Below are 27902 nucleotides of genomic sequence, written 5' to 3'. Positions count from 1 at the left end.
TTGTTGAAGTAAAAATAAAAGTGAAATACAAGTTTGCATGTGCATACAAATGTTTTAACCAGCCTGAATATACATACTCCGTATTAAAATCAGATTTTCTATCTGCAGTAAATTAAAAAGTTCCGCTCAGCTCTGTACAGAGAGAAGTCATTGAAGCAAATTGTCATTTTTTCACATGTCAGAATATTCTCATATATTTTATTCTTAACTTACATTTGTTTTTCTGAACATAGGGAAAAATGCCTTATAAGATGATGGGCACAATGATGTCTTGGGTGAAACAAGATGTTGCTGAAAGCCCTTTGTATGCCTTATTCTAATTGTGTTTATACCCCAGCAAATATGGAGCTGAACTATAGATAGGGATTTAGGAGACAGTTTTACAAATCTGGAGAACCTCTGTCTGTCATGTGAACCGCATTTAATAAAAGGCCCTCAAAAACAAAAGCATTAACTTGAATCTGTCAATTCAGAAGAAATAATAACTGTGTCAAGTTTTTAATGAGATGTCGGCTGGTGTAAAGCTATGGAAAACATGTTAAATGTCCTTTGAAAAAAACATTTGTTTCATCCATTAGGTAAAAATTGTATGCAAAAATGAATTTTTTTGCTATTTCAGAAATTTGTGCGGGGCTGTGCAGGCAAGCTGTGTGTGAGGGCTCCATTTGCGGTGCCGGGGGCGGTGTGCGAGGTGTGAGGGCTCCGTTTGCGGTGCCGGGGGTGATGTGCGAGGTGTGAGGGCTCTGTTTGCCGTGCTGGGGGTGATGTGAGGGCTCTGTTTGCGGTGCCGGGGGTGATGTGCGGGCTGTGAGGGCTCTGTTTGCGGTGCCGGGGGCGATGTGCGGGCTCTGCGGTGGCCAGGGGCGGTGTGCGAGGTGTGAGGGCTCCGTTTGCGATGCCGGGGGCGATGCGCGGGGCCGTTCCCCCTCAGGGCGCGGCCGTGAGGGCGCAGCGCAGGCAGCGGGCTGCGCGTGCGCGGCGGCCCGGATGTGACGTCGCTGGGGCCGCAGCCCCGCGCGGCTCCTTTGTGCGGCGGGGCGATGCTGGCGGGCGGCAAGAAGGGCGCGGAGGCGGCGGCGGGCGGCGAGGCCGGGCCGGAGGCGCCGGTGCCCCCGCCCGCCGCCGCCGGGGCCCTGGGCTCCTCTTCGGATAGCGGCGGGGCTTCGGAGCGCACGCCCCGCAAGAAGGAACCGCCGCGGGCCTCGCCTCCCGGCGGTGTGTCCGAGCCTTCGGCCGTCGGGGCCACCCCTGCGCCCGGCGCCGAAACCACCGGCATCGCCGAGACCCCCGAGGGCCGCAGGACCAGCCGCCGCAAGCGAGCCAAAGTAGGTGTGGGGCGGTCCGGTTAAGGGCCCCGCCGGCGCCTCGTGCGCGACGCGCTCGGGCCGGCAGGCCCCGGCCCTGCTCGGGCAGCCCTTCCTCGGGAGTCCCGGGGGATCCTGCTCGGGCAGCCCTTCCTCGGGAGTCCCAGGGGATCCTGCTCGGGCAGCCCTTCCTCGGGAGTCCCGGGGGATCCTGCTCGGGCAGCCCTTCCCCGGGGAGTCCCGGGGGATCCTGCTCGGGCAGCCCTTCCTCGGGAGTCCCAGGGGATCCTGCTCGGGCAGCCCTTCCCTGGGGAGTCCCGGGGGATCCTGCTCGGGCAGCCCTTCCTCGGGAGTCCCGGGGGATCCTGCTCGGGCAGCCCTTCCTCGGGAGTCCCGGGGGATCCTGCTCGGGCAGCCCTTCCTCGGGAGTCCCAGGGGATCCTGCTCGGGCAGCCCTTCCCTGGGGAGTCCCGGGGGATCCTGCTCGGGCAGCCCTTCCTCGGGAGTCCCGGGGGATCCTGCTCGGGCAGCCCTTCCTCGGGAGTCCCAGGGGATCCTGCTCGGGCAGTCCTTCCTCGGGAGTCCCAGAGCTTGGCTTTACCGTGGGGTTCGGGCCGGCTCCTGCCAGAGGGGGTGGGCAGCATGCCCGAGACCGAGGGCTCCGGTGTTGTGAGTGCAAGGGACAAACACGGGGGCGCGCAGGGAGGCACATTGGTTTAAGATTAAGATCAGGATCTCATGTTGTCCTTGCTCACTTTCATGGGCTCTGGGGAGGACTCGTGCTCCGTCATAAAGGAGAGCTTTCTGCAGCTGTTTAGGGACTTTTTGCGGTTTCTGACTGGACACCGAGCAGTAAAAACACCCCAAATCCAATGGGAGTGCATTAGAGCTCTCATGATCTTACATTTTATCAGCAAATTCTGTTGCTGTGGTACATGGATGCAGCCTCTCGAGGCTCGTGTGCATGGGGTGATGCTGCTTGTGCAGGCTTGTGAAGGTGATGCCCATGCTCAGTCCACTGTTCCTCACCTCCCCGCCACTGGTATTGAAGAGCTGAGTCGAGGCTGTGTAAGGGTGAGATTTAGCAATGAAATCTATCAGCTGTAAAAGGTTTCCAATAGTTTGGGTCTGTAGTATGTAATTCTCATCTGTTGTTCTGAATATTTGAGAACATCTGTTGTTCTGAATATTTGAAACCTTTTCTTGGAAACCTTCTTTCAGAAGATGCTGAAGATCTCGACTGTGCCCGGGGTTGGGGTGTTGGATGTGGAAGCTGAAATTACTTTTTGGAACTGTTTTGCCCTGTGGCACTGAATGTGGCTCTTGAGAGCCGTTGTGTGATGTGATAACTGGACTAGTCCTTTGCACGTAGGAGCTAGGTCAGTCTGGTGCATCTCTTAAATCAAAATAAGGTAGGTGTAAACTGGTCATAAGGAAGGCATTTTTTACAAGACTGTTGAGGCCCTGGCACTGGTTGCTCAGAGAAGCTGTGGCTGCTTCATACATGGAAATGTTCATGGACACATTGGACAGGGCTTGGAGCAACCCGATCTAGTGAAAGGCGTCCCTGCCCCTGGCAGGGTGGGTGGAATGAGATGGGTTTGAATGTCCCTTCCAGTCCCAACCGTTCTGTCATCTTGAGAGGCAGCATTCCTTCTTTATAGTGGTCTGCCAGCTAGCAGGAATTAGTGCTCTGGGTTGTGTTGGTGCTGTTTCTTTGCCCTGACAGTACCCATCTGCACGGGGTGTTTGTCTCCTGTGGCACCGTCTGTGCCCTTGAGCACCCGGGCCAGCACGAGCTCACCTTCCCATGAGCGTTTGTGCTGTGGACTTAGTTTGGGAGGGCATCTAGATTAAAAATAAATCTAGGGGAAAGCTTTGGGGTTTTTTACTGAAATTGATGCTTCTTCAAAAGTTGTGGAAGCTCAGAGGGAATGGGAGACTTCGAAGGGCCCTTGGACAGAAGTTGTGCGTGGCTTTAAATGCCCATGGTAATGTCTGGATGTGCTGAGGGGTCACTGTCACTTCAGAGGGGGAGTTCACTGGAGGTCCTGGAGGTGCAGCAGTGTGAAAAAGTGAATATGCTGGACATTGTGGAATGTAAATACTTAAAAGATAGCAGATCACGGAGTGTGTTAGTGTCTTAAAGAACCCGGGGTTTCCTGTACACAGGCTTCCCAAAGCTACTTCGAATTGTGCCCATTGTTGCTCTTTTTTAGAGACTGAACTTAGACTATGAAAGGTTTTTTCTTTTGGTGAGAAATCCAGAGTTGTTTTTGTCGTTTCCTGGTGGAAGCTGGCCTGTTGGATGTTGGAGGATCACTAGCTGCTTTCTTTTGACTTTTCCCGTGGCTGCATATTGAGAAGTGCTTTTTCCCTTTCCAAGCAGTAGGGGAATTCAATAGCAGTACAGAGAACTTTCTTACTTTAGATTGAGTCTTGGTTGACTAAGCAGTACCAGGTGCATCCCTTCCAGGTTAGTTCTTGGGGTGTCCGTGTTCCTTCAAGTTGGAGTGAGTCTTTTTGGCTGGTATTTTTATTTATTTTTACTAGAGAACAGTAACAGAACAAGACATACATGGCAATAAAGATCGGGGGGGATGAGGGGAAGGGATGTTTCTTGAGCCACTAGTGTGATCATTCTGGAGAGGAAGCAGCTGTGAGCCTCTGTACCAAGACAAGGTTCCTAGAAAGCAGGAGACCATACAGGGCACAGGTGGGGTTTCTGCAGGAAATCTTGTGTGCACTTCTGGTCATCTGTGCTTGGCAGATAAAATTCAAGTCGCACACGTGGAGTGGACACAGAGGCTGTTTTTTATCTCTTGGCAAGGGTGTGAAGGAAGGGAAGAAAACCAGAGCAGTTAAATGTTAATATAACACACATGAACTGGGCTTGATGTGAGTAGAAAGCTCCTACTATAGGGTGCTGAAGATTTCTGGTTTTAGGGGAGGCAAAAACACTTGCAACTTGTTAAGCTCTGTTGCATTTTATGGCATGGTGTCTGCATAAGGTAACTGAAGCCTTTTCTTTAAACTTTAAGCAGTTTTGTTACTGGCAACATCAGTGTTAGTAGCCTGACTTACAGGCATCTTCAGTGTGTTGATGTTCTGTTGTGCTTTTCACAGGTCGAGTACAGAGAGATGGATGAGAGTCTTGCAAACCTGTCAGAAGATGAGTATTACTCTGAAGAAGAGAGAAATGCTAAAGCTGAGAAAGAGAAAAAACTGCCCCCACCACCTCCACCAGCTCCTGCAGAAGAGGAGAATGAAAGTGAGCCAGAGGAACCATCTGGTGAGTAGAGAGAGACCTTCTCCTCTGAAACTCTTTACCTGATTTGTTAACAGAAATTAGGTAGGGCTGGGTGTGGCATCATGAATCCCATGTCTGGTTTCAATCTGGTTTTGAATAATTGTTCTTACAGTGTTTTATTTGCTGGCCCCATATGTGGAAGGAGGGAGAAATGCAGAACAGCCTGACAAAGATGGGAATATGCATTAACATAATTTCAAATGAAGCCAAACCTCTTGTGCTAGATTCTCAGGATCCTTTTTGACTTGTCTTTGGAAGCTTTTGACCAGAATAGCCTCTCTGGCTAGCTGCTGCCACACCTGCTCACGTACAAAAATTCACTTTTTCCTCAGAGAGAAAAGAGGTTGGGTTTTTGGGGGGTCTGTTATGCAGAAGAACAGATTTAAACTACTGTGATTCCTGTGGCTTTAAACTATCACTCTGATCTGAAGTTCTGGTTGGATACTGTTTCCTTAAATTTCAGTGCTTTCCTCATTAGCTTAGGCAGAGCTTCACTTCACATTGAGAAGTTTTTTGTTCAGGAGGCAGCTTTGTTAATTTGTGGTAGCAGCAGTACCCTATTCTTTACCTCCTTTGTGTTTACAGCTGCCACCATTGGTGGGGTCTGTTGGTGGGATCTCCCCCAGCTGCCTAGGTCATGCTTTTGCAGAGTTCAGAGTCAAGAGATTTTGTGGGTTAACGTGTGCTAGTTGGTGTTAGGCAGGAGCTGAAATCCAGTAGCTGAACCTTTGCAGGTTCATCACTGATGTGAGGCAATGTTAGTCTTCAGTTATCCTGATTTTCTTCATGCCTGGCAGGTTTGAGAACATAGGACTGAGTTAGCTCGGGGATACCTACCTTCAGTTGCAAGAAAAGTATTAAAAGCTGTGGGTGTGTTTTTTCTCTTAGGATTTGCAATTGTAACCTCTCCTTGTTGCAGCTGTTGGCTCCTGCCTTGATACAGGAATACTGTAGCTCATGCCTGACTGAAATACTTGCAGTGATAAAAATCCTGCCCCAGTGGTAGCTGATGTGGGAAAAAAGGAATTTTAATAGGTGTAATTAAGCAGGTATTTTAAGCTTACTGCTTAATTTAGCTTAGACATTGTGTTTAATCCTTGAGACCTAATATTAATGCCATTTTTTATTTCTCTTGGATTCCATTTTGTTCCTTTAGGAATGATTATTGAAATCAGTTTGAGGCATAATCAGTGAAGTGCAGTAGAACAGGTTTTGTCCCATGAAGATCAGCAGTGATGAGTCAGGCTGTTCTGTACACACAACAGCCTGTTTGTTATTTTGCAAGCACTGTAATTAGCAATCTAAATGCAATCAGATTTCAAACAGGCTGTATCGAGCTGCCTAGAAATGAGTGGATTTCAGGTCATCATATCATTTCTCTATTCCTAGAATCTGTGAATATGCACAAAGCAGTAAAATAGAGAAAAAGACAGATTTCAAGCTGTCATCCCCTGGCTAGTCCTGCTGTAATTTTAAAGGTTTCTGAGACTATATCTGTTTGTGGACCTCTCTATTTTTATCTTTATTAGTATAGGTGTCAAGAACATCAGGTCATCTTATGCTGGCTGTTAAAAGTGCATTGAAACTTCTAATTTAGCCAGTCTTTAGAAGGAGGAGGCGGCATGGAGCCTGCTGTATTATAAAAGCAGTGTTTATAACTGAGGTTTTCTGTCTCTCTGTCACTTTGAAGGGAAAATCCAAGTGTTCAATAAGAAATGCTAAATTGGGCAGTAGTACTAGAGTAGGACTGCATACGGAAAATATAGGAAAATTTTAATTAGCCTGGGTATTACTGTTAATTTATTCTCATTGCAGACCTTTAAAAATTCATTTCTGTGCTTAAAGCCTGTACAAATGCAGGTAATGCAGCAGAGGCATAAAGCCGTTCACGTTACAGCTTTTGAGCTGAAAAGCCTGATTGTGCAACTTAAAAATGTCCTGATGCTGCTGTGTGGTGTTTGCTGAGCCTGTCCCCACGGGCAGCTCACGGTGAAGGGGACTGTTGAGGTCACACTACGGTGGCAGCACCTGGCCTGCCTTGAGCAGGGTCTGTTCATGTGTTCAGCTGTGGGGAATTCCAGGTGTTTTGGCTGTTACAGTCTGGATTTGTAAGATACACTGCGTGCTGTTGCAGAGCAGTTTAATAGGTGTGACAGTATTTTATGGTTAAGGTGATTTCCTTAGGCTCTCTCTTCTCTTTTTACTTGAGGAATATTGGCTAACAGCAAAAAGCTTCCAAACTCCCTTTTTCAGTGCTGACTGATGACATTTGTGTTCTTGTTTGCCAGTATCCCTTTTGGAATCAAGGAGCTTGCTGCTTTTGTTTGGTTGGTTTTTTTTCCTCTAAGAATTTTTGTTTTGTTTTTCCTCACCAAATTGGATTTTCATTTTTAGAACTACAGATATTCTTTACTAGCTCTTGGCCTTTTAGTGTTGTCAGTATTCTTACTTTATAGTAATCCTATATTTTTAGGTGCTATTTTCCAAGGAACTGAATATGATCAAGATTAAGATCAAGGGAATGGTCAAACTTAGTGGTGCTTTGTCTCTTTATTTTATCTGACTTGTCTGTTTTCCTAAATAAATCCAGTACTCTGTGATATTCACGTGCAGCTGTTCTTAATTTGGAAACAGTGGATAATTACATGAAGTAGATTTCTTGTGGACCTTCTCCCTCACTGCTCTTCAGCTCATGGTCTGTTACTGTGCTGCCTTGAGACTCTGGGCAGATTCTGCTCTCGCCCATGTTCTGCTGAGCTGCAGTAGTTTGATGTTAACAGGGGTCAGCACTTTGCTTGCTGCTAGTTCCTCTACAGCTAGAACCTCTCTTCCAGGGAGGGAGAGGCAACCTTCACTAGCAGGCCTTGTTTCCACACTCCTCTGCTCAGACTGAGTAGCACTGAGAATTGTGTCCAAGCGATCAGCAATAGTGATGAGAAGAGGAAGGTTCTGATTTCTTTCTGTAAGATGAGAGCGATTTTTTTCCCCTCTGCTCGTTGTCAGTATTAATTCAGGGCTTATGAACGCCATAGACTGAAGTCAGAATCTTTAATTTCTTAACTTATGGAAGGCACAGGTGAAACTCTTATTGCAAATTAATGGCCTATGCTTGATTGTAAATATTCATGTTTCAATTGTGTTAGTCTCTCCCAGAATGGAAGCAAGTCTTGAAATATTTCCTGCAAAATAAAGTACTTGTAAGGGAGATCAAGTAAAGAATTATATCTTGCTGTTGCAGATGTGTTTATTCACAGAATCTTAACTTGGCTCTTGTGAGGCCTGTCAAAATACAATTATTTGTCACAGTCTCTCTGGGAGTTGTTTTTTTTTAATTATTATTTCCCTACTGGCAGACTGATTTTATGCAAGTGCTAATTATGACCCCTCTGCTGTACTGAGGGAAAATATCTGTCTTGTTTCAGTTCCTATTTTGTTTTATCTGTAGATGTTTAATGTTGTAACATTCTAGGTTAATTCATAGCACAGTATGGAAACGTTTATTTAACTTTCTGTGTCTTGCTTTAGGGGTTAAGTCTGTAGTTCAGATGAAATTCTTCTCAGTTAGTGTGTCCCCTAGGAGCCTTAAGTTACATTGTGGCCAAATTGTCCACCCACTGTAGGGAGTATTAACGACTGTGTGTTTAGCCTCAGGTTAGACCTCGCTGGTACCTGTTTGGAGATGACACCTGCACAGTCGTGCTCTGGGGAGCAGCTGTTCCTTGCAGTGACCTTTGCAGTGTGTTTCAGTGCATGTTGGTTGGGACTTGCTGCCTGTTGAAGTGTGTGGTTTGAAGGAGGCAGCTGAACACCCTGGGCCATCTCTGGAGTGTGCCATGGCTTCCTGAGCTCTGCAGGTTGAAGTGTGTGGTTTGGAGGAGGCAGCTGAACACCCTGGGCCATCTCTGGAGTGTGCCATGGTTTCCTGAGCTCTGCAGGTGGTGGCACTTCAGGCAAACGTCTGATGGTGGAAGAATATTGCTCCTGAGCTCGGCTCAGAGCTAGTGTCCCCTGTGAAGTGAGCAGTGTGTGAGGTGTGTAGTGCCTTTGTTCCTGCAGACACTGCAGCTGTACTCATCTCTCTTCTCAACCTGCTCTGCTCCTGCTTGTGTTGCAGTCCTGTTTGCGACTTAGATGCAGGCTCAGGTAATTCTGAGACTTCTTCAGCTCTTTCAGAGGAGTGCTTAGCCTTTCCTCACATTTCCACTGCTGGGAATGTTGAAAGACTGATGTCTTTCAGTGCTGGGTATTGATTGCATCGCTGATCAATGGTGTGACATGCATTTGGCTTCAAAGACAATCTCAGTGTGTTAGAACACTGATGGTGTATCGAGGCTGCTGAAGCCAAAGCAGGGGGTCTGAGCCTTTCAAGAGTCGTTCTAGCATCAAGCTTAAAGGAAGGGTTCATGGGGAAAAAAAAAATAGGGTCTCCTGAACATAAGAGCCTTTTCAAAATGTTTTAAACTATCTCCTTGGGATATGGGGAGACTTGGGAGCACCAAAGGCAAGATTATCGAATTCTTAGGGTTTAAGATCTGTAGTATCTGATCGTATCCATCTGCCAGATCATAAGTATTTAGCCACCAGGAATGCTACGTATGGTGTACTTCTTTATTTCCCATAAAATCTGATGTAAAGCGTTCCAGTAACCTGGATAACACTTTTTGGTGCCCTGAACCTAAGTTCCAGAAGATGGGATTCTCAGAAAACGGGTTTAGTTAGTTGGTGAAATTTAATACCTAAAAACGCCAACTGCCGGGCCTTTATGTCCAGTATGGTTTAACTTATGGAGTAAGGTCCCTGAGTTCTCCTCTTTCCTTCCACAGGGCAAGCAGGAGGACTTCAAGACGACAGTTCTGGAGGGTATGGAGACGGCCAAGCATCAGGTGAGGGTGGCGTTTGATGCTTGCCACTGAGTAGCAAGAGCCGCCAAGTTAGGGATTGATGCTTGCAAGCGCGCATGGGTGTGGTTGTCCCGAATTTAGCAAGAGGTGCAGGAGTTGTGACCCCTCCTGTTTAGAAAGTGTGGGGCATTCAGAGCTCAGTTGAGGTCTATAACTGTGGAAAAGGGCGCTAGCTAACCTGTGTTGGAATGCCTCAGGCCGATCTCTCATCCCTCCACTCCTCTCCATGCTCAGAGGAGTTTAAACGTACAGAGAGCTGTTTCTTACCTAGCCAGTTTGTACCGCCTGGATTGGCACAGAGAGTTTTAGAACAGTATACCCTTTCCTCTAATCTGCTCAAGAAGCATAGCATGGAGTACCTTTTTGCTCCTTCCTTTTTGTCCTTTGAAAGGGTTTCTGTTTGACCTGTGTGCCAGCACTTAGCCCAGGAGGTTGCCTGCTGGGCACGTTCATAGCCTGCTGCTCGCTGGACTGGGCTGTGAGTTGCATTCGCCATTTGGCCTTGGTACTGCTGCTGGCAGTACTCACTCACTGCTTCATTCACAGGATTGGTGTCTTCACTCTTCAGTACTTGGAGTGCTACTTAAAGTCTTCCTCCAACTCTGCTGCTTTTGCTCTCACTTCAGGATTAGGGTTTTAAACAAGAGTCAAAGGCTCCAGAACCTATTCTGTACCTCTGAGTTGCTCTTTTTGAAGCAAATAGAACTTCAAGATACTCTTTTGAGGGTGCATCCTTTGCTGTTGTAAGTAGGGGAGCCGAATACTGTGATGGATGTTACCACTTGCCTGGAACCGCTGGCTGTTATGGCTCATGGGCTTAAGGATGCATTGCCTATTTCATTTTTAGGTAGACATTGGCTGGTTGGAAGCTCTGCATATTTTGCATTTTGCATTACATTCCGAGAGTATGCTCTAAAAACTGTCCAATTCGACAGCCAAAATCCTTTCATTCAGTGTGTTTACATGCAAATGTTTTAGTAAGCCTTTAAATGAGCAACATTCCTCAGGGTTTGTTCTGTGGGGAAGAAACTCAATACTCAAAACTTCAGCCAAGTAGCTGCCAGTGCTGAATGTCAGGAAATGGGCAAGTGTGTGTGTGTGTGCAAATGCGTGCAAAGAGGAGCTGATAATCAGTCTAGGCAGAACCTTCCCAAGGAGAAACATGTCGTTTTGAACTGGTAATCCCTGTAATGTGTGGCTTTCATGAAATACAGGCAGTAAGGGTCTGAAATGGGATTTAGTCAGCCTGAAATCCAAATCCATTTAGATTTGAGCTCTGTAGTTGCAGAAGTCTGTTCAAGGACATTTAGTTCTTATAAGATCTTCCAGTGGCTGGCCAAATAAAAATGCAATCTTTGCTATTAATAGCTATGCTTTTTCTAAATTCTGGTATGGGACACTCTTGTGGGTTGTTTTATTATATATATTTTGTTGTTGTTTTCTGAATACCTGTGCTCATCTGGAGCTGCTCTGTTGTTCTAGTTATAAAATTTGGGTATTGCCATGAAAGATAAATGCCCTTGAAAGCGCCCCCCCCCCAACTCAACCCAGCTTGGGAGTTCTTTTCAAAAAGCAGCACCATGTACTCTGGCTGCTCAGTTGGAAGAAGTAAATCCCAAAGTTTTTTGATAAACTGCCAAGTTGCCTTAAATCCACACATCCAAGAGTTTGCTGGTGTTTGATGAGTAAATGGCTTTTTAGCAGGTACCTGGAGAAGCACACTTCTTTCAACACAAACCTGTAAGAGGGAGTCAGGTTCAGCATTTCAGGTCTTTAACTGGCCATTCCCTGCCAGTTATTAAATTAAATTACACTGCTGAGCTTTTTGCTAGCACTTGAGGATCTAGAACCTTAGTTAAGATTGTTAGCATTGATGAAGTACCAGAGAATTGGTAACTGCCTTGGTTTCCATGCCCGGTTTGCACACACGTGCATTCCAGGGCAGATGTTGGCACACTTGGGCCAGCGGTAGAAGGGGCAGAAGGGCTGGGGATGGTTGTTGCTGGAGAAACTGAAATCATGGTAGAGCTGTGTGTTTCTATTCCATAGCTGAATATTAGGACAGAAACACTGTGGGTGTGTCAACTTCTCCCGTGGTTAATTTTATTTTACTTGAAATGCTCTGTAGCTTCTGTTACTAATTTCTTCTTGAAGAATTTCTGTAAATGATTACAGACAGTTTTCTGTTACCTTGAGTCATCACACAGATCTTTTGATCTTTACTTGTGAATGAATTTTTGGATGTAGGGTTTTTTTGGTTGGTTGGTTTTTAGTTGTCTGTTTGGTTTGGGGTTTTTTGTTTTCTTCTTGCTGTGGGGGGATATTGTTTAGTTGGGTTTTTTTGTGTGGTTGTTTTTGGTTAGTATGTTTTGGGGGTTTTTTGTTAGTTTCATGACCATTTCCTTCCTTGATATTTTTTCAGCACCTTTGGGCAGTACAAATGCTTGGAAGTTAAAGGGGTGTGTGGTGGCACCAGAATTAAAAGCAGGGAACTCCTCTCCGTGGTACAGTGACGTGTACTGCTGTACATGAACTTCAAACTCTTAAACAGCTGTCTTGGTTAGTGCAACACACTGCAAGCTTATATCTACTTTGCTATTTATTGTAATCTTTTGAGCCATTCCAGTTTCAGCAAGTGATCTTAATCATACTGTGCTACTTGTGGGGTTTTTTGCCCCTGGGATTTATTGGCTTCCATCTTTCTAGATTGAATGCCTTGTCCTCTGTCCTGATCAAAGTCACTGCTAGCAGATGGGATATTTTTCTTGCTGTGTTTCACATCTCAGTACTTTGTTTTGCTCGCTGTGCCTGCAGGATTTGCTTTCTGCACTCGTGCTGTAGCACTTGATGCAGCTGTGTCTTAGTTTGTCACTTTTTCTATAGTACAGCGTAACAGACTGAGGAGAGCAGGGTGCAGAAATGGAGTTACATCACTGCCAGTGTGTGAATTGTCAGAGGTGCAGGTTCCTGTATGAATAAAGGCTTTCCATAGAGAAAAACCTCTCCTGTATGGGTTCAGCATCAGTCTTTTACATGTGGAGCATTTAAAAAGAAAAGTAGGAAATCTGTTTGTAGGCAGCACTTGGGGAGGGAGCTCAGGAAATTTGTGTGTAATTGTATTTCATTGCACTGCCTGCTGTAAATCAGATTTGCAAAATGAGAGTTTAAGGTGGGTTCCTCTAGCTGGAGAAGATCAGGTGCAAATTAAACTTTGAAAAGCAGGTGAGAGGGGATAGTAGAGGCTGTGCTTGTATATTACAGATATTTTAGCTTTGAACAGCTACTAAAACGGTTTTCCAGTTCTGTTAGAAACTGGAAACCACACAGATTGAGGAGAGCATCTAAAATAGTTATGTTTCATTGTTAATACATATGTGTGTGTGTGCTATATATGATGTATGGATATGTGCCCCCACCCCACTTATTTGTCAGGCTTTGTTTTTGGGGGGGGTTTGTTTGCTTATTTGTTTTATCTCCCCTGTAGTGTAGCTTTTTCATTATCTCTAGATACCCGTAATTCAAAGAACTGTTGACATGGAAAGCTGTGCGTGTTGCAGAAGTAAATAAAAGGACTAAAATGAAAACATCCCATGAAATTGGCCACGATATCACCTCATGGCTGGGCAGGGCAGTGTTCCTCCGCAGTGCCTGTAGACTCCTTGTGTTTTTATTGTAGGTGTGGAGGGTGCAGCTTTCCAGAGCAGACTTCCACATGACCGTATGACGTCTCAAGAAGCTGCCTGCTTCCCTGATATAATCAGTGGGCCACAGCAGACTCAGAAGGTGTTTCTGTACATCAGGAACCGCACTGTAAGTTCACTGTAAAAGTATTGGTGGAAAAAAATGGGTAGGAAATTAGTGTGCCTTGCTAAGACTTTTTGGCAGTTGCTGTGTTGATGGAATTTTTGGTTTTGAGGCAGTGGGGTTTCATTTCTGCCATCCTGTTGTGCTCTTAAGTTGTTAAGAAATGGGCTATCCAGTTGTTGATCAAAGCAGTGCTGTGAGCAGCATAAAGAATCTGTAGTGTAGTTACAACATCTAAAACAGGGATCAGGGCTTTCTCCTGTATTTTGAAAAGAGTATTTTGGAAAACTAATGTCATATTAGAAAAAATACAGTAGTGAAAATTGCTGTGTTACCATAGTTTAGAGACAAAACATCTTATGCACCACTCAGTTTTCTCACAGACTGAAGATGATCAAGAAACATCACCGGGTGTTGACCCATGGTAACACCCAGTGCTTAATAACGTAAAGAAGTTATTTAAAATTTATGTGTAGCATGACTTCTGCTATTCCTGTAAAATTTTCCTCTAACTCAAGTTGTATCTTCTGGGAAGTCATGAGATGTGTAAAAACAGGTCAGAGCATGCCAAAGAGTCTGGAAAACAATTTGCTCAAAATGAGTACTGTGTAATCCTTTTACAAACGTGTTGGAAGCAGAAAAGCCTTCGACTGAAACTAAGAAATTACTGGAGAGAGAGATCTGCAGGGAAGAGCAGCACTGCTGTCTGTGGGCCTTATTCACTAGAGAGGAGCTTGGAGAAGTTCCTGAGCAGGAATCCTGTTTGAGGAGGGCTTCTAAGAGGAACTCTTCCAGCTGATGTGAGCCCAGTGCTCAGCAGAACTGCAAACTGCAGTGTGCAGCCCCTTAATTAGCCACTTGCATCAAATAGCCTCCCAAATTATCAGGAAATTATTTCCTAATCATTCCTATCCATGATAGTTGTAGGATTTCCACTTTGATTTGGTATATGTGGGGAACTGTGAAGCTCAGTAATGCGACTCTAGGGAAAGACCCAAATAAATGACTAAGTATGGAATGCAAAATGGAGTGGAAATGCCACGTGTGACCTGGATCTAGGCATGGAACAGTTAGATTATTTATTAACTCCTGCCTCTGTGCTACAAAGTAGGAGTTCTGTTGGGAAAGCAGTTCTTTTCTAGTATGAATTGACCTACTAACATTTCACGGACAATTCTTCTGCTCGATTTTTGAACTGGAAATATCCTTTTTTGTGTATATGTGGCCAGTGTAGCCCATGGTTGTGTCTTAATTAGTGAAGATGGATTGGATCATTAAAAGTTGGAGATAAATAAACCTTACAACATGATAAGCACTGCCACAGCTTTTATGAAAACACAAAATCTGATGCCAAAAGCCAGTGCTGGCTGACACTGCCAGCTGCACACATCTTTGTGCTACCTTGGTGCATTTCCATGCATTTGAAATGGTGTGAGAATTTCAGACTTAAGGAACTCTGGGGGGTGAAGCTCAGTGTGGCTTGGGTAGTCCTGCCAAAGTTTAATTCCTTAGGGGCTTTCATCTCCCGGCAGTATTTGGATGCAAACACCTCTTCTGTATTGCTTAGTGTGACGTGTTGTATTGTTTGTTTAAATGCAGCTGCAGCTCTGGTTGGATAACCCAAAGATTCAGCTGACATTTGAAGCAACCATCCAACAATTAGAAGCACCTTATAATAGTAAGTCAAGTTTTTCATTGCCAAAATCTTACTGTGTGTATCACTGCTGTTTTCTTTCACTTTTGTTTGAGGAAAAGCTGCCTGAGATGTTACAGTCCTTTGGTGGAGCTCCATGAGTGATCATGTACAGACTGGGATTTTGCATTATACTCATGGTTCAGATTTGGTAGAGTTCAGTAAAGAAATACCACAGGATTCATAAAAGCTGCTAAAAATGTGGATTCTTACAGTAGGGTTAATTAATGTGCAGCTTTTAAGGTTTGCTGCAGCTTCTTGGTGGTTTTCAGCTGTAAAATGTTATTAATCTTATGTTTGGGAGGGTTTTTAAACAGTTAAACAGGCTGGGTGTGATGCAAGAAGGCAGTAAAAGAGTGAGGAGGTACTGCTTGCAAATGGAGACCATTCCACACTTCTCAGACAAGATCTCAATAAACTCAAAAAAGGTGGAGGGTAACCATAAAAAAATAATTGAAGAAGCAAATAATGCTGAAATGAATGCAAATATACTGTCAAAGGATTGCAAAATAGTGAATTATTGTGCTTTTAAAAATAAAATGAGAATTCAGTGCTGCAGTAAGTATTGGCATAATACCAGCAAATCGCATCACGATTCTGTGTCATGATCTTGGGATTTTGCAGTCAGTTTCAGAAAAGGTGTTCTGCACTAGATTAAAAGAAACACCTAATGTCCTGTACTGCTTTTCAGGCAGGGTTCAGAGCTGCAGAGCAGCGTGGATGTTTCTCAGGAAAGCCTCAGGAGATGGGTGGCTCAGCAGGGCAGGGCGTGTTCAGCGGGACGTGAGCAGATTGCTGCTGTGAGATGTCCTCAGCACACAGATGCTGTTAGCACACCGAATAATCCTGAAATGTCTGCGTTCTTGCAGGTGACACGGTGCTGGTTCACAGGGTTCACAGCTACCTGGAGCGCCATGGGCTGATTAACTTCGGCATCTACAAAAGAGTGAAGCCCCTTCCAAGTAAGAAACTTGAACCTGGATTCTAATTGAAGTTTTGTTTTATTGTTCCGTGATTTCTTAGGACAGTTTTTTGAGTGCTCTTTCTTTAGAATTGCGGTGCTGTGAAAATAAGAAAAGGCTGGAAAGCTATCTGGCTATTGATGTTAATGTGTTTTATTTTAGCATAGAGAAGCCATGTATTTATGTAAATCGCTTTGAGAGGAAAAAATCTTGGCAAATCTTAGATAATTTGGAGACTGTCACTTTAATGAGTTATCGTGGTTCCTCATTTAAAGTCAGAAACACGATACTGTATTTAGATCTGTTATGTGCTTATGTGATTCTTGAATTTTGCAAGTGAATTTCTCTGCCCTTTTTAAGTTTTATTCTTCTGGGGCAGAAAGAAATAAAACAATGATACTTTGTCCCCAGTAATTAATACAAATTGCTTTCTCTTCCAGGCAGTTGTCTGGAAGCATTTTTTCTCCTGTTTCCTTGTCCCAGATGTACTGCTGGTGTATTTTCCTTGTACTTGTCTCAGCATTACGATCAGAATTACTTCACTTTTCTTTTTGTTAAAGAGTTTGTTCTGTCAGAACTACTCAGGAGAAAAAAGCTGCTTTTTGTTCTTGGTATCTCTTAAATGCAACTTTTACACGACTGCAATTTAGTACTGCACATATAAAGGACTACTGCAGCTGATGTTTCTCTTTCTTTAGCCAAGAAGACAGGAAAGGTGATCATTATTGGTTCTGGAGTCTCTGGCTTGGCAGCAGCTCGCCAGTTGCAGAGTTTTGGAATGGATGTCACGGTTCTGGAAGCCAGAGTATGAATTTCTGTGCTGTTTTATTTCTGTATTGCCATTTAACAGTAAGCAGTTGAGCAGCAGAGCAGGGCTGTGTCCCAGCAGCGTGCTCAGGGTGGGTCTGTGCTGTTCCAGGCAGTCAGGATGCATTGCTGATACTGAACCTGTCTCACCAGGAACTGAGGCCATCTGTTCTTGCTGACAGCTTTCTGATGCTTTCTCAGAGCTGGGCTGGACAGTCAGGTGCTAATATTGGGTGTTTTTACACCAGGAGCAGCGTAGAACAACTTTCTTTCATTATTAGAAACTGGTTTTTCATCTGAGAGCAGAATGCTGGTCCAAAATTCTAGACTAAAGGGAAGACCAAACAGAACTTCAAGAGTGTATTATTAAGAGTTTGTTAAACTGTGGGAGTTTGTTAAACTGTGGGAGAGGGCAGGAAGAGTACTGGAGGTTATAGCTGTGTCTTGACTACAGAGTTACAGGTATATACAAATATCTTGTGCTTTGAAAGGACCGAGTGGGAGGAAGAGTCGCTACCTTTCGCAAAGGGAATTACGTGGCTGATCTGGGAGCAATGGTGGTAACAGGACTCGGTGAGTTTTTCAAAATCAAAAGCACCTGGGAGGAAAACTGGGGGGCAAGATGCTGCAAATGGGAAACCTTAATGCTGTTTTCTTTCATGGCCAAAATAATGGGGTGTTTTTAACTCTTAGAGGTGTGTGTTCTCCTGCAGCCTTTTTGGCAGTTAGTAGTTTTCAGAATTAGCAAAGCTGTATGATGGGAGAGAGCCTTAAGAGACAGAATGTGTTCTTTCGGTTTACATGGGAAAACATGTTCCAGCATCTCACCCACCCTCACAGGAAAATACTTCTTCCTCATAATCCACCGTAAATTTCCCCTCATTCAGTCTGTACCTGTTACCTCTTGTCATATCAATACTGTTCCTCTCCAGCTTCCCTGTAGGACCCTTTCAGATCACAGGAGTCTCTGTTAACTTTATAAAATCTTTTTCAGGAGGAAATCCCATGGCTGTGGTCAGCAAGCAAGTAAATATGGAATTGGCAAAGATCAAACAAAAATGTCCACTTTATGAAGCAAATGGACAAGCTGTAAGTGTGATACCGTTTCTAGAACCTTTTAAAAAAGAAGTAATATCTCAAGTGTAATTGTTACCAGGCTGTTGGTGTAGCATGAGACGGCTTCCAGAGAGAGGCAAGAAGGGAAGTGTGTGTCCCTTTTTAGGCATTTTAGTAATATTGCAGTGTACCTGCACACATTCTTCTAAAACCTGCTGTTTCCACAAGAGTTTTACCTTTGCATTTCAGAGGTTTTGTGGAAGCCAGGTTCTCTCAGCTTTGTGTAACAGATGTGAGGTTTGCTCTTTGCAGCATGAGCTCTCATCATGTACCAGGTATTTTCACACTGGCAGCACTCACTGTTAAACTGAGTTTCACCTGTTAAATCCCACCATTCCAGACCTGTCCTGCAGTGTTTCCACCACCATCCTAGAAAAGCTGCATTGCTACTTCTTACTCCCAGTGACCATTCCAGAAGAGAAATTCCTGGGCACAGCTCTGTCTGCTTCAGTGTGCCAAGCCTTCTAAAGCCTTGTGATTGTACAGAGCCATCCTACCGTCAGTTTTGGCAGGCTTCTGTAGCTTTGATGAGCACACCTTCCTTTCCAGTGAGGAAATCTCATGAGCCCGTGAGGCAGTTTGGTTTTCTCTTGCTGGAGAAGTCTGCTGTCATCGTGGTTTGACAGCTCTTCTTGTGCCCATCTGCCGAAGTGGGACATTGTTCCACAGACCTTGGTGTCTGACCATTTCAGAGAGCTGAGGGTATTAAAGTTTTTTCTCCAAGGGTTCTTCTCAGCAACTGTATTACTGATGAATGGGTTAAGAGCAATGCTTGTTCTTTTGTTTCCTAGGTTCCCAAAGAGAAAGATGAAATGGTGGAACAAGAATTTAATCGTCTGCTGGAAGCCACGTCCTATCTCAGCCATCAGCTGGATTTTAATGTGCTCAATAACAAACCTGTCTCCCTAGGTCAGGCTCTGGAGGTTGTCATACAGTAAGTGACTTATCTCATTTTTGCTAGACTTTCCTATTTCGTGAAGGAATTTCCAAATTTCCACCTGAAACAATTGTGGTGCTCCTAGATGTAAGCATTGCCCTCTTAATACAGCAGCTTGATCTCATGGATGGTTAAAGGAGAAAACCTCTCGTTCTTGAAAGTTTCCTGAAAATCCTTGCTACAGTGACTCGGTGTGATTGGTGTCCATACAGCACTAATTGAAAGCTAATTGCAATTGTAATGGCCCTTAATAGCAGCAGGTACCTTCACACTCACATTTTAGCTGGCCATGTATCCCTTATTTACAGAAACCTGCATTCGTTTTCCAGTTGCCATACATGTATTGATAAAATAGCCCATGATGTATGGGTTTATTGTGTTCCACTGATTAGATTAGGATAATAAGTTTCCTCATTAACATAAGGATTTTATGGTGAGCTGGCTCTCACTTCTCACCTTTTCCAGATTGCAAGAGAAGCATGTGAAGGATGAGCAGATTGAGCACTGGAAAAAAATTGTGAAAACACAGGAGGAATTGAAAGATCTTCTCAACAAGGTCAGATGATGACATTTAGAACAAGATTATAAGCATTATGTTACTCAGAAAATGGCAAAATGTACAAAAATGGCCAAAGAAAAATATCAGACAGTTTCTATTAATGCTGTTCTTAAACTATGGCTTTGCTTAAGACCTACTTAGAAGCCCTGTTAGGACAAAAGTGTCTCCTGCTTGAGGAGGAGAAAAGTTCATTAGGCAGAAAACCATAAAACTAATATGGGAAAAGAAAAGAAGGGGACAGAGATGATAAACAGTGATATTTCATAGCTTCCCTTAGAGATGCTGATATGGCTGAGGCTTATGGGGGCTATTTAAACATGTTTACTGTCTTTACACATCTGATTTGTAGTGCAGAAACTGGTTTAGGACCTCTTGCATTATTTTTGCTCATGGTAAATGAGATCTTTACTTCTCCACAGAAATTTCTCAAATCAAAAATGCTTGTGAACTTGCAACACAGTTAGAAATCAGTGATGTTGGGTTTCAGCCACGTTGTTTAGGGTTGGTGGTATTCACTGGAGGTAGAACTGCCTGTGTAAGTGATACCTGCCAAAAGCAGATCTCTTTGGTGTAATGCCGTAGTTTGAGGTGAATATCCAGTTTCCACAGTAGCTTGTTGAAATCTGCCTTTCATCATTCCCCCCTGCCTTTCTTTCTTTCTTTCTTCCTTTTCCTGCTCTGTCTTAAAAGATGGTGAATTTAAAGGAGAAGATTAAAGAACTTCATCAGCAGTACAAGGAAGCATCAGAAGTGAAGCCACCTCGGGATATTACAGCAGAGTTCCTTGTGAAAAGCAAGCACAGAGATTTGACTGCACTTTGCAAGGTGAGGAATCACATTCAGGCAGGGAGGAAATCTGTTCTCTCAGGGCTTCAGCAGCCAGCAATTAGCCAATTAGTCCAAATTTTCAGCAGATAAAATTGTCCAATATAAGTGTTTCCACATCTCTTGCTATGATCCCGTGCTTTCGAGAGAATGTGGTTGACAGTAACTCTGGGTTGTAACACTGGGGTCTGCACTGAGTACCTTTAGCCCAGGAATACTAAAGCTCAGTTTTAGATAACTCTGTGCTGGCTCATGTCAGACAGCATGTAATGGTTTGAAGATGAATTTTTATGTCAGCTATGAACTTTTAAGAGAGGGAAGAGTAGAAGAAATAGTTTGTGGAATGTGAAGCTCTCAGAACCACAGGAACCCTTAAAATGTCCAGTAAATCCATGAAGTGATTTTTTCCTAGTGATTTCTCTTAAGACTAGGTCCAGTCTGATGCTACATGATGCCTTCAAGTCCTCTTATGTGTAAACTGGGTTTAATGCTAGCTTTTAATCCTAACAGGAGTATGATGAATTGGCAGAAACACAAGGAAAGCTGGAAGAGAAATTACAAGAACTTGAAGCCAATCCACCAAGGTAAAGATGCAAATTAAAAGGATAAAAACTTAGAAAAGCAGTTTTTTACTGCCTTTTCCCTGAGTTTCACAAGTGCTGTGCTGTGCTTTTATTATGGGAACTCAACGGGTTACAAAGACAGAGTCTGAGTTCCCTCAGCTTTAGAACTCACCTTCCTCAATTTTAGAGATGACTCAAACAGAAAAGTTTGGTTTCAGCTAGAATGATCCTGTAGAAATCCTGGCAGGAATCAGTGCCTGATCTCAAAAAGCATTTGAGGTTTTAAATACCTGTCTGTCATGAGAGCATACAATCCTACTAATATCGGTACATTATTATTGTCCTGTGCAATTTTAATAGGTTTTTTGCTGTTGCCCTTATGCATGCTACTTAAGCCATTATTTATGTAACCCTTTTTATTTCTGAAGTTTTTAGCTTCCCTTTGAGTATTTTTCATGAACTCTGCTTAAAAACTGTGAATTTGCTGGGTTTCTTACTCAGCTTTCATGAGAGAGGTCCGGATGTTTGAAACAGAATCTTTGTTATTTTTTTATTTCTGGACCAAGGAGAGACTCCAAAATTACTTGAGAAGAAATTTTCAGAAGCAATGCATTTACAATATCCTGTTCTAACAAACTAAATGTCTTTGTGTTATATTTGTTTTTTCTAGTGATGTTTATTTGTCATCAAGAGACAGGCAAATACTTGACTGGCATTTTGCAAACCTAGAATTTGCTAATGCTACACCCCTTTCTACACTTTCCCTGAAGCACTGGGACCAGGTAGGTAGTCAGTACTCAGCAATTCACTAAAAACTTCAACTGTGTTTATTTAATATTTAATTTGTCGATTTTAAGAGTTTCTGACTGTTATGTGTGGCAGCTTTTGTGCAGGTATTGAATTCTTATGTGATTATTATTTGCTGATGGACTTCAGACAGCTTTTTGTTAGTGCCAAGACAATCTCTGACAGTACTTTCTGCTGAAAGTTCCTGTGCTTATTACTTGATGAATAATCAGAAAGAATCTCACATTTATTTGGCTCTTTAAAAAAAGCTTTTGAAATGTTTATTGCTGCCGTGTAAAGTCGTTGATTATTTTCTGCTGACTTAGGGGACTTCATGATGAACCCATGCTTTTTGTGCCTCTTCATTTTAGGATGATGACTTTGAATTCACAGGCAGCCACTTGACAGTGAGGAATGGATATTCCTGTGTGCCAGTAGCCTTGGCAGAAGGGTTGGACATTAAATTAAACACGGCAGTTCGACAGGTTCGCTACACAGCATCAGGTACGTGAAACCCCCGGGAAACTGCAGAGAAATTATTTCAGTGCTTCTGGAAGCAGGTGTGGGGGCTGATACTGTAAAACCCCTCCCATTACACGTTTGGGGTCAGAGAAACAGCCACGTTTCTTACTGGCATTGTGTAAGGAGTTGCTAGAGATTGATTAATCCTGAATGGGTTTTTTTTTATTATTTCTGTGACTCATTTGACACAGTCTTTGTCAGTTGTGTTTACTGATTGTTCTTATCTATTTATCACTGATTGAAGCATTTGGAGTAAGAGGTCTGGGGCTGCTTAAGGCTTGGTGCCACAGGACCTGGTGTTAGAGGTATAAATGAATGTCATGGAAGGAATGTATCTTAATGTTGTTCTTCAAAACATTTGGCTTGGGAAACTTTCAGCTAGGAGAGCAACGTGATGAGAAGCTTACTCTCTACTTGTGTTTATTTATGGATATATTTAAATAATATTTACTGACCTGGATGAACCTTTAGACTTCTCTCAGTAAGGCCATTTTCAGATGCTACCTTAACTCTGTTTCCTGGAATAGAGCCGAATGGCCAGTAACAACCTGCCTGCAAGTTAAGTACTGTTAGTATAAAGCTGTCTCCATAAACAAAACACTTTCTGATGTGATTATGCTCATCTCTTTAATTTCTAATCCAGTGCTCTCGCCTCATGGATTAGAAATGATTAATTAATCCGTTTTTCTCTCCCTTTTGCAGGCTGTGAGGTGATAGCTGTGAACACCCGGTCGACCAGCCAGACCTTCATTTACAAGTGCGATGCTGTGCTGTGCACTCTGCCCCTGGGAGTGCTCAAGCAGCAGCCTCCAGCTGTTCAGTTCGTGCCCCCTCTCCCCGAGTGGAAAACCTCAGCGGTGCAGAGGATGGGATTTGGCAACCTGAACAAGGTGCGTGGTCACTGGGGGAGCTGCAGCGGGCCAGGGCTTGTCACAGGTGGAATCTGAAATGTGGAGGGAGGAAGAATGCCTCTTCCACAGCTTTCTGCTAGGGTTTGATGAGGAAAATTGTCTGAGCAACTGTAAGTTAAATTGCAGAAGAGATCTGGTGGAACTTGTTAACCAGAAGATTGGTAAACTCAGAGCACACTAACCTGTGGGAAGGCAGTTGTAGGCATCCCCCTCTGTATATTATGTATATGCACTATATATTCACCAAACTTCCTTTTCATGATCTGCCCAGTGATGAACATCAATAGCGTAATTATCTTTATTTTGATTTTCCCCTGCACTCTTCCTAACTGTTGATGCTCTTTCTTTCTAGGTTGTCTTGTGTTTTGATCGTGTCTTCTGGGATCCAAGTGTCAATTTGTTTGGCCACGTTGGGAGCACTACTGCAAGCAGAGGAGAGCTTTTCCTCTTCTGGAACCTCTACAAAGGTACCTGTGGTGCTTGTCTGCTTTTGCCAGTGTCTTGTTTGTATAATTTGAAATCTAGAAAAAAGCCACTTTTTAAAGTGCTGTTAGTGTTCAGATATGGGTGTGATAAGAGGATATTTTTAGCAGATGGAAGCAGAGAGCAGCACTGATAGCAGACACTCCTGTGGTAGGTGTGAGCAGCACAGATAAGTGTGAGTTTACGAATGCTGGGTTCCAGGCTGCGCTGTTAAATTGCATCACTGCTACAGCAGGACTTTGCCATGAGGAGTTTTGGTTTATCAGTAGCTGGCGCTGCCACAGGAGATTGTCAGGAGGTTTCTGGTTTTGTTACCATTGACCAGACTGAAAACAAAGGTGTATATAAGGAGCATTATTAAATGAATTACTTGTTTTGCAGATGACCAGGGGGTTTTCTTCCATTGTCATAAGCAGGTCAGGCTTCTCTGTTAACTGGAAGAAATTGCTGTGCAAGAGAAGTGCCTTTCTAGGCTATTGAATTATTAAAATGTTTGATAAGATTTTACTGGAGGAATACAGGTAATGAGCCTTGGGTAGCAAAGCTGTTCTGCGGCTGTTGTGGCTGATGGCTCTGTTACACACTCAGTAAGTAGGGTTGTGGTTTGGGTTTGATGGAAAGATCACCTCCTGTACAAATGAGCTTCACGTGCTAAGTTCTCAGCCTTCCTTCTCATGAGGCTAGAGCAGGTAGAAATGAAACAGTAATGCAGTAAAATCTCATGCTGAAGCACAAGTCAGATGGCTGAAATTAAAAACAATTAACCATTTCTCATGGATAGTTGGGTAGCAGTTAATGTGATTAGACTGAAACATTGAAACATTCCTGATGTTTTTATTTACTTTTAAATACATCAGTTCTCTTGATAATTCTAAATAATACCATGGCACATGTAAATCCATTTTCTTTTCCTTACATTGACATGATGGTGGAAAATTTAGGGCTACTTTTGTTGGATTTGTTCAATCTCTAACCTCCTGGCTTAACTGCAGATCTGCATCTAGTCCAGCTTGTCTGATCCAAATGTTCCATTTCAAGAATTCATCTGGGTTTTTTTTCCTCTCCTTGCCCCCACAGCACCGATTTTGTTGGCCCTGGTAGCAGGAGAAGCAGCAGGGATCATGGAGAACATCAGTGATGATGTCATTGTGGGTCGGTGCCTTGCCATTCTCAAAGGCATCTTTGGCAGCAGCGCCGTGCCCCAGGTCAGTGCAGGGCTGGAGCAGAGGGAGGGTGACTTGGAGCGTGTTGAGAGGGAGAAGAAACAGGGGAAACACACAGCAGCTGTAAATGTCTGAGTTCCAGCTGAGGATCTGCATGCAGGAGGGCCTGGTAATATATTGGGAAGAGTTAAGGAATTGCCATCAAAGATTTACCTTGGTATGTTATAGAATATAAACGTGGAGGTCCACAGCTGGCATCGGCCCGAGGACTTTGTCCCTTAGCTCGTTGCAGTTTGTGTTGTTTGTATTTGTCACAAACTGTAGAATTTGCACTTTCCCAACACCTGAAGCTGCCGTTTTGTCTCAGCCTAAAGAGACTGTGGTGTCTCGCTGGCGTGCTGACCCCTGGGCCCGGGGATCGTACTCCTACGTAGCTGCTGGATCCTCTGGAAACGACTACGATTTGATGGCTCAGCCGATTACTCCAGGGCCAGCCATTCCAGGTGCTCCACAGGTGAGAAATGTCACGATTATTTTTAGGAAAAAACCTCAAAACAGAATGATTTTTCGGAGTAATTTGCATACGTATCTAAACACAAGTTTAGATAACTTGCATCTTACGATGAACGATTAAAACCTGTAAAATAATTAATTTTTCCGTTCATTAATTCTGTCATCACAGGTTTGGTGTCACTTGTTTGCTTAAAAAAGAGCGTTTTTATTGAGAAAGCCAGTTTGGTTATGTCTGAACACAGTGTTTAATATTATACCTGTGTTTCATACTCCAAATTTTTGTTGTCCATCACCATATTTAAATGAGTTGTAGCAATTTGAAAGAGGGTGAAGGCCAGAATGAGAAGAACAGGAATCAAAAAGTCTCTTCCAAATGGGGATCCAACACAATCTCCAGGTCACGTTGAGGGAATTATGTTTGGAAGCAACAGCCAGGAAAGGGCTGTGTGGCTTTGGCTTTATTTGTTCTAATGATACAAGTCATTAATACACACAGCTATGAATAAAATGGTTCCCTGCAGAATGTAATTTATGAACATTTATTTTTCTCCCACTTTTTATGATTCTGTGGGTAGTTAAGGTCTCAGTTTAAAGAGAAACTGCTGATTTAAGTGAATTGTTGAAGTTTTTGTTTGCTTACTGTGCCGGAGTTCATGTTCCAGGATTAGAAAGTATTCTTCCTAAACATGTTTGACAATTTGGCCGTAGAGTTGCAGAGTTAGAGCTGGGACGTGACCCTCCTCTGCCTCTGCAAACATTGCTTATCAAACAGAGCTTTATTTTCTTGGTGATTTGTACACGGCATAAAACCGGTTCAATACGGCCTCTCTCACACGCACCGCCTTCACGCTAACGGAGCTCGTGCTGTGATCAGAGGACCTTTAACATTCCTAAAGCATGGCTCGCTGCAGAATCTGGAACACAACCCCCGTGCTGAGCAAACGCCGCTGTTCTGTGCCCGCAGCCCATCCCTCGGCTGTTCTTCGCGGGCGAGCACACCATCCGCAACTACCCCGCCACGGTGCACGGCGCGCTGCTGAGCGGCCTGCGCGAGGCCGGCCGCATCGCCGACCAGTTCCTGGGGGCCATGTACACGCTGCCGCGGCAGCCCCCGCCCGCCGCGCCGCCCCAGCAGCCCGCCGGCATGTGAGGGACGCGCCGGCGCGCGGCCGAGAGCAGCGCGACGCCGGCGGCGCCCGGCCCGCCGCCGAGATCCCGTAGTCGGTAGCGGCGTCTGCCGAGAGGAGCCCGAGTTCCCGTGTCAGCCCTGCGGCGTGGCCTCGCGGGAGCTTGGCAGCTTTTTACGAAACCTTGGAGCTGTTCGAAGGGTCGGCGTAAGCAGAATCCTTTGCTGCAAAGCCGGTCGGGGGCTTGGACTCTGCGGATGCTTCTTGGAAGTCAAAAATAGCTGGAGGGGTTTTTCTTAGGGTGTTTGGGGGGTTTTTTCTACCTGTGTATTTACAATTTGGTAATTGCACAAGGGCCTCTAGAAGCTGGTTGCTACAAATGGTAGCTTAGTGTAGAATGTATGTAAATTTCTTTGTGGGTTTTTTTTTTTTTTAATGACTTTGTTTTGAAGAGTAATATTTTTGACCAATTCTATTCCTGTCTGGCATTAAAGAATTTGGGGCAACTGTTTGGTCCATTGGCTGCTGCACCACCCTGCTGTAGAGTAATGTGGTATCACTGAGTATGCTAAGCATACTGTTTTATTAAATACTTCCAACAAAAGCAAAGGTTCCGAGCTGTGTTCCAGTGTCCTGGGGTGAACTCTGTGTAGTGCCTGGTGCTGTTCTGACACAAAACCACTGAATCCTTTCTGGTGCATTAAACATCCCAAAGGAGACGGAAATGATGGTGCCAGGGCCGGTAACTGGAATGCCAGTGCTTGTCCTTTAACCTTCCCAGGGACCAGGAGAGCAGGCAATGGATGAGAGGAATGTTAGGACATCCCCAGCCTGGAAATCCCTGCTTTGGTGCTGCTGTCTGATGTAGGGACATCAGTCCAATGCCTTTGTTCTGGTTGTGTCTTTGTGCCTGGAAAGCTGTGGCACTGCCTGGCTCTCACCCTGTGCCTTAACCTGCAGCAGAGCTGGTGATGTTCTTTGTCAGGTACAAGGGAAAGATTTGTTCTGTAAAGTGTGGTGCACTTTAAAGTTAGTCACATGGGCTCATCTTGTATGTGACAGCTGCTAATTGTAGTTCTGTCTGTGCTATGTGACAGCTGCTAATTGTACTTCTGTCTGTGCTAACTCTGCCTGCACGTTGCAGACAGCTGGAACCATGAAGGGGACTTTGTCACTTGTGCTGCCAGCGTTGTCCTGGAGGTGACCACTGGATCCTGGTTCCATCACAGTCTGTACTGGTAGAGTGTGGGAGATCTGTAAGCAAGTGGAGACTCGTGTCAGGCTGCAGTAATGCCCTTCCTCCCCCACTCCCAGCAGTGCCATGCCCAGCTCGGGGAGCCTCAGTGCAGAGTGGCTGTGTGCAGTGCAAGTGCTGTGCCTGCACCAGCCCTGCCTGAAATGCAATGGGCGTGGGAGATCTGTCAGCCACGGCACAAAGCAAAGTGCAGGGTGCTCAGCTCCAGCACTGCACTGCCTGCACACAGACAGACACACAGACAGACACACAGACAGACACACAGACACTCTGCTGCCTCCGTGCCTCCCCTGGCAGTGGCACTGCTGTAACCAGGGCTCAGCTGCAAACACCACATCACACCCGTGTAAAAAGAGAAGTG

General features: G+C 44.4%; 1 protein-coding gene across 1 annotated transcript; it reads left to right on the top strand.

The window, feature by feature from the left end:
- Nucleotides 1-1040: 1040 nt before the first annotated feature.
- On the top strand, nt 1041-26309 carry KDM1A (lysine demethylase 1A). The gene is made up of 20 exons (XM_040085968.1): nt 1041-1325; nt 4431-4596; nt 9438-9497; nt 13192-13325; nt 14919-14997; nt 15882-15974; nt 16673-16779; nt 17273-17354; nt 17776-17870; nt 18689-18831; nt 19300-19390; nt 20084-20218; nt 20729-20802; nt 21452-21563; nt 21939-22071; nt 22792-22979; nt 23353-23467; nt 24561-24688; nt 25014-25160; nt 26124-26309. Exons 1-20 carry the CDS (start codon nt 1041-1043, stop codon nt 26307-26309), a joined length of 2553 nt encoding a protein of 850 aa, XP_039941902.1.
- Nucleotides 26310-27902: the final 1593 nt, after the last annotated feature.

This window comes from Hirundo rustica, chromosome 25 (genome assembly GCF_015227805.2).
Source record: "Hirundo rustica isolate bHirRus1 chromosome 25, bHirRus1.pri.v3, whole genome shotgun sequence".
NCBI lineage: Eukaryota > Metazoa > Chordata > Aves > Passeriformes > Hirundinidae > Hirundo > Hirundo rustica.
This window is presented reverse-complemented; position numbering and strand designations above follow the sequence as displayed.

Bases quoted from the DNA above. Each gene is read 5' to 3' on its own strand.
- KDM1A (XM_040085968.1), top strand. From the start codon at position 1,041: ATGCTGGCGGGCGGCAAGAAGGGCGCGGAGGCGGCGGCGGGCGGCGAG. The intron at 18,832-19,299 runs GTAAGTGACTTA...CACCTTTTCCAG, and splicing joins GCTCTGGAGGTTGTCATACA to ATTGCAAGAGAAGCATGTGA. The intron at 20,803-21,451 runs GTAAAGATGCAA...TGTTTTTTCTAG, and splicing joins CTTGAAGCCAATCCACCAAG to TGATGTTTATTTGTCATCAA.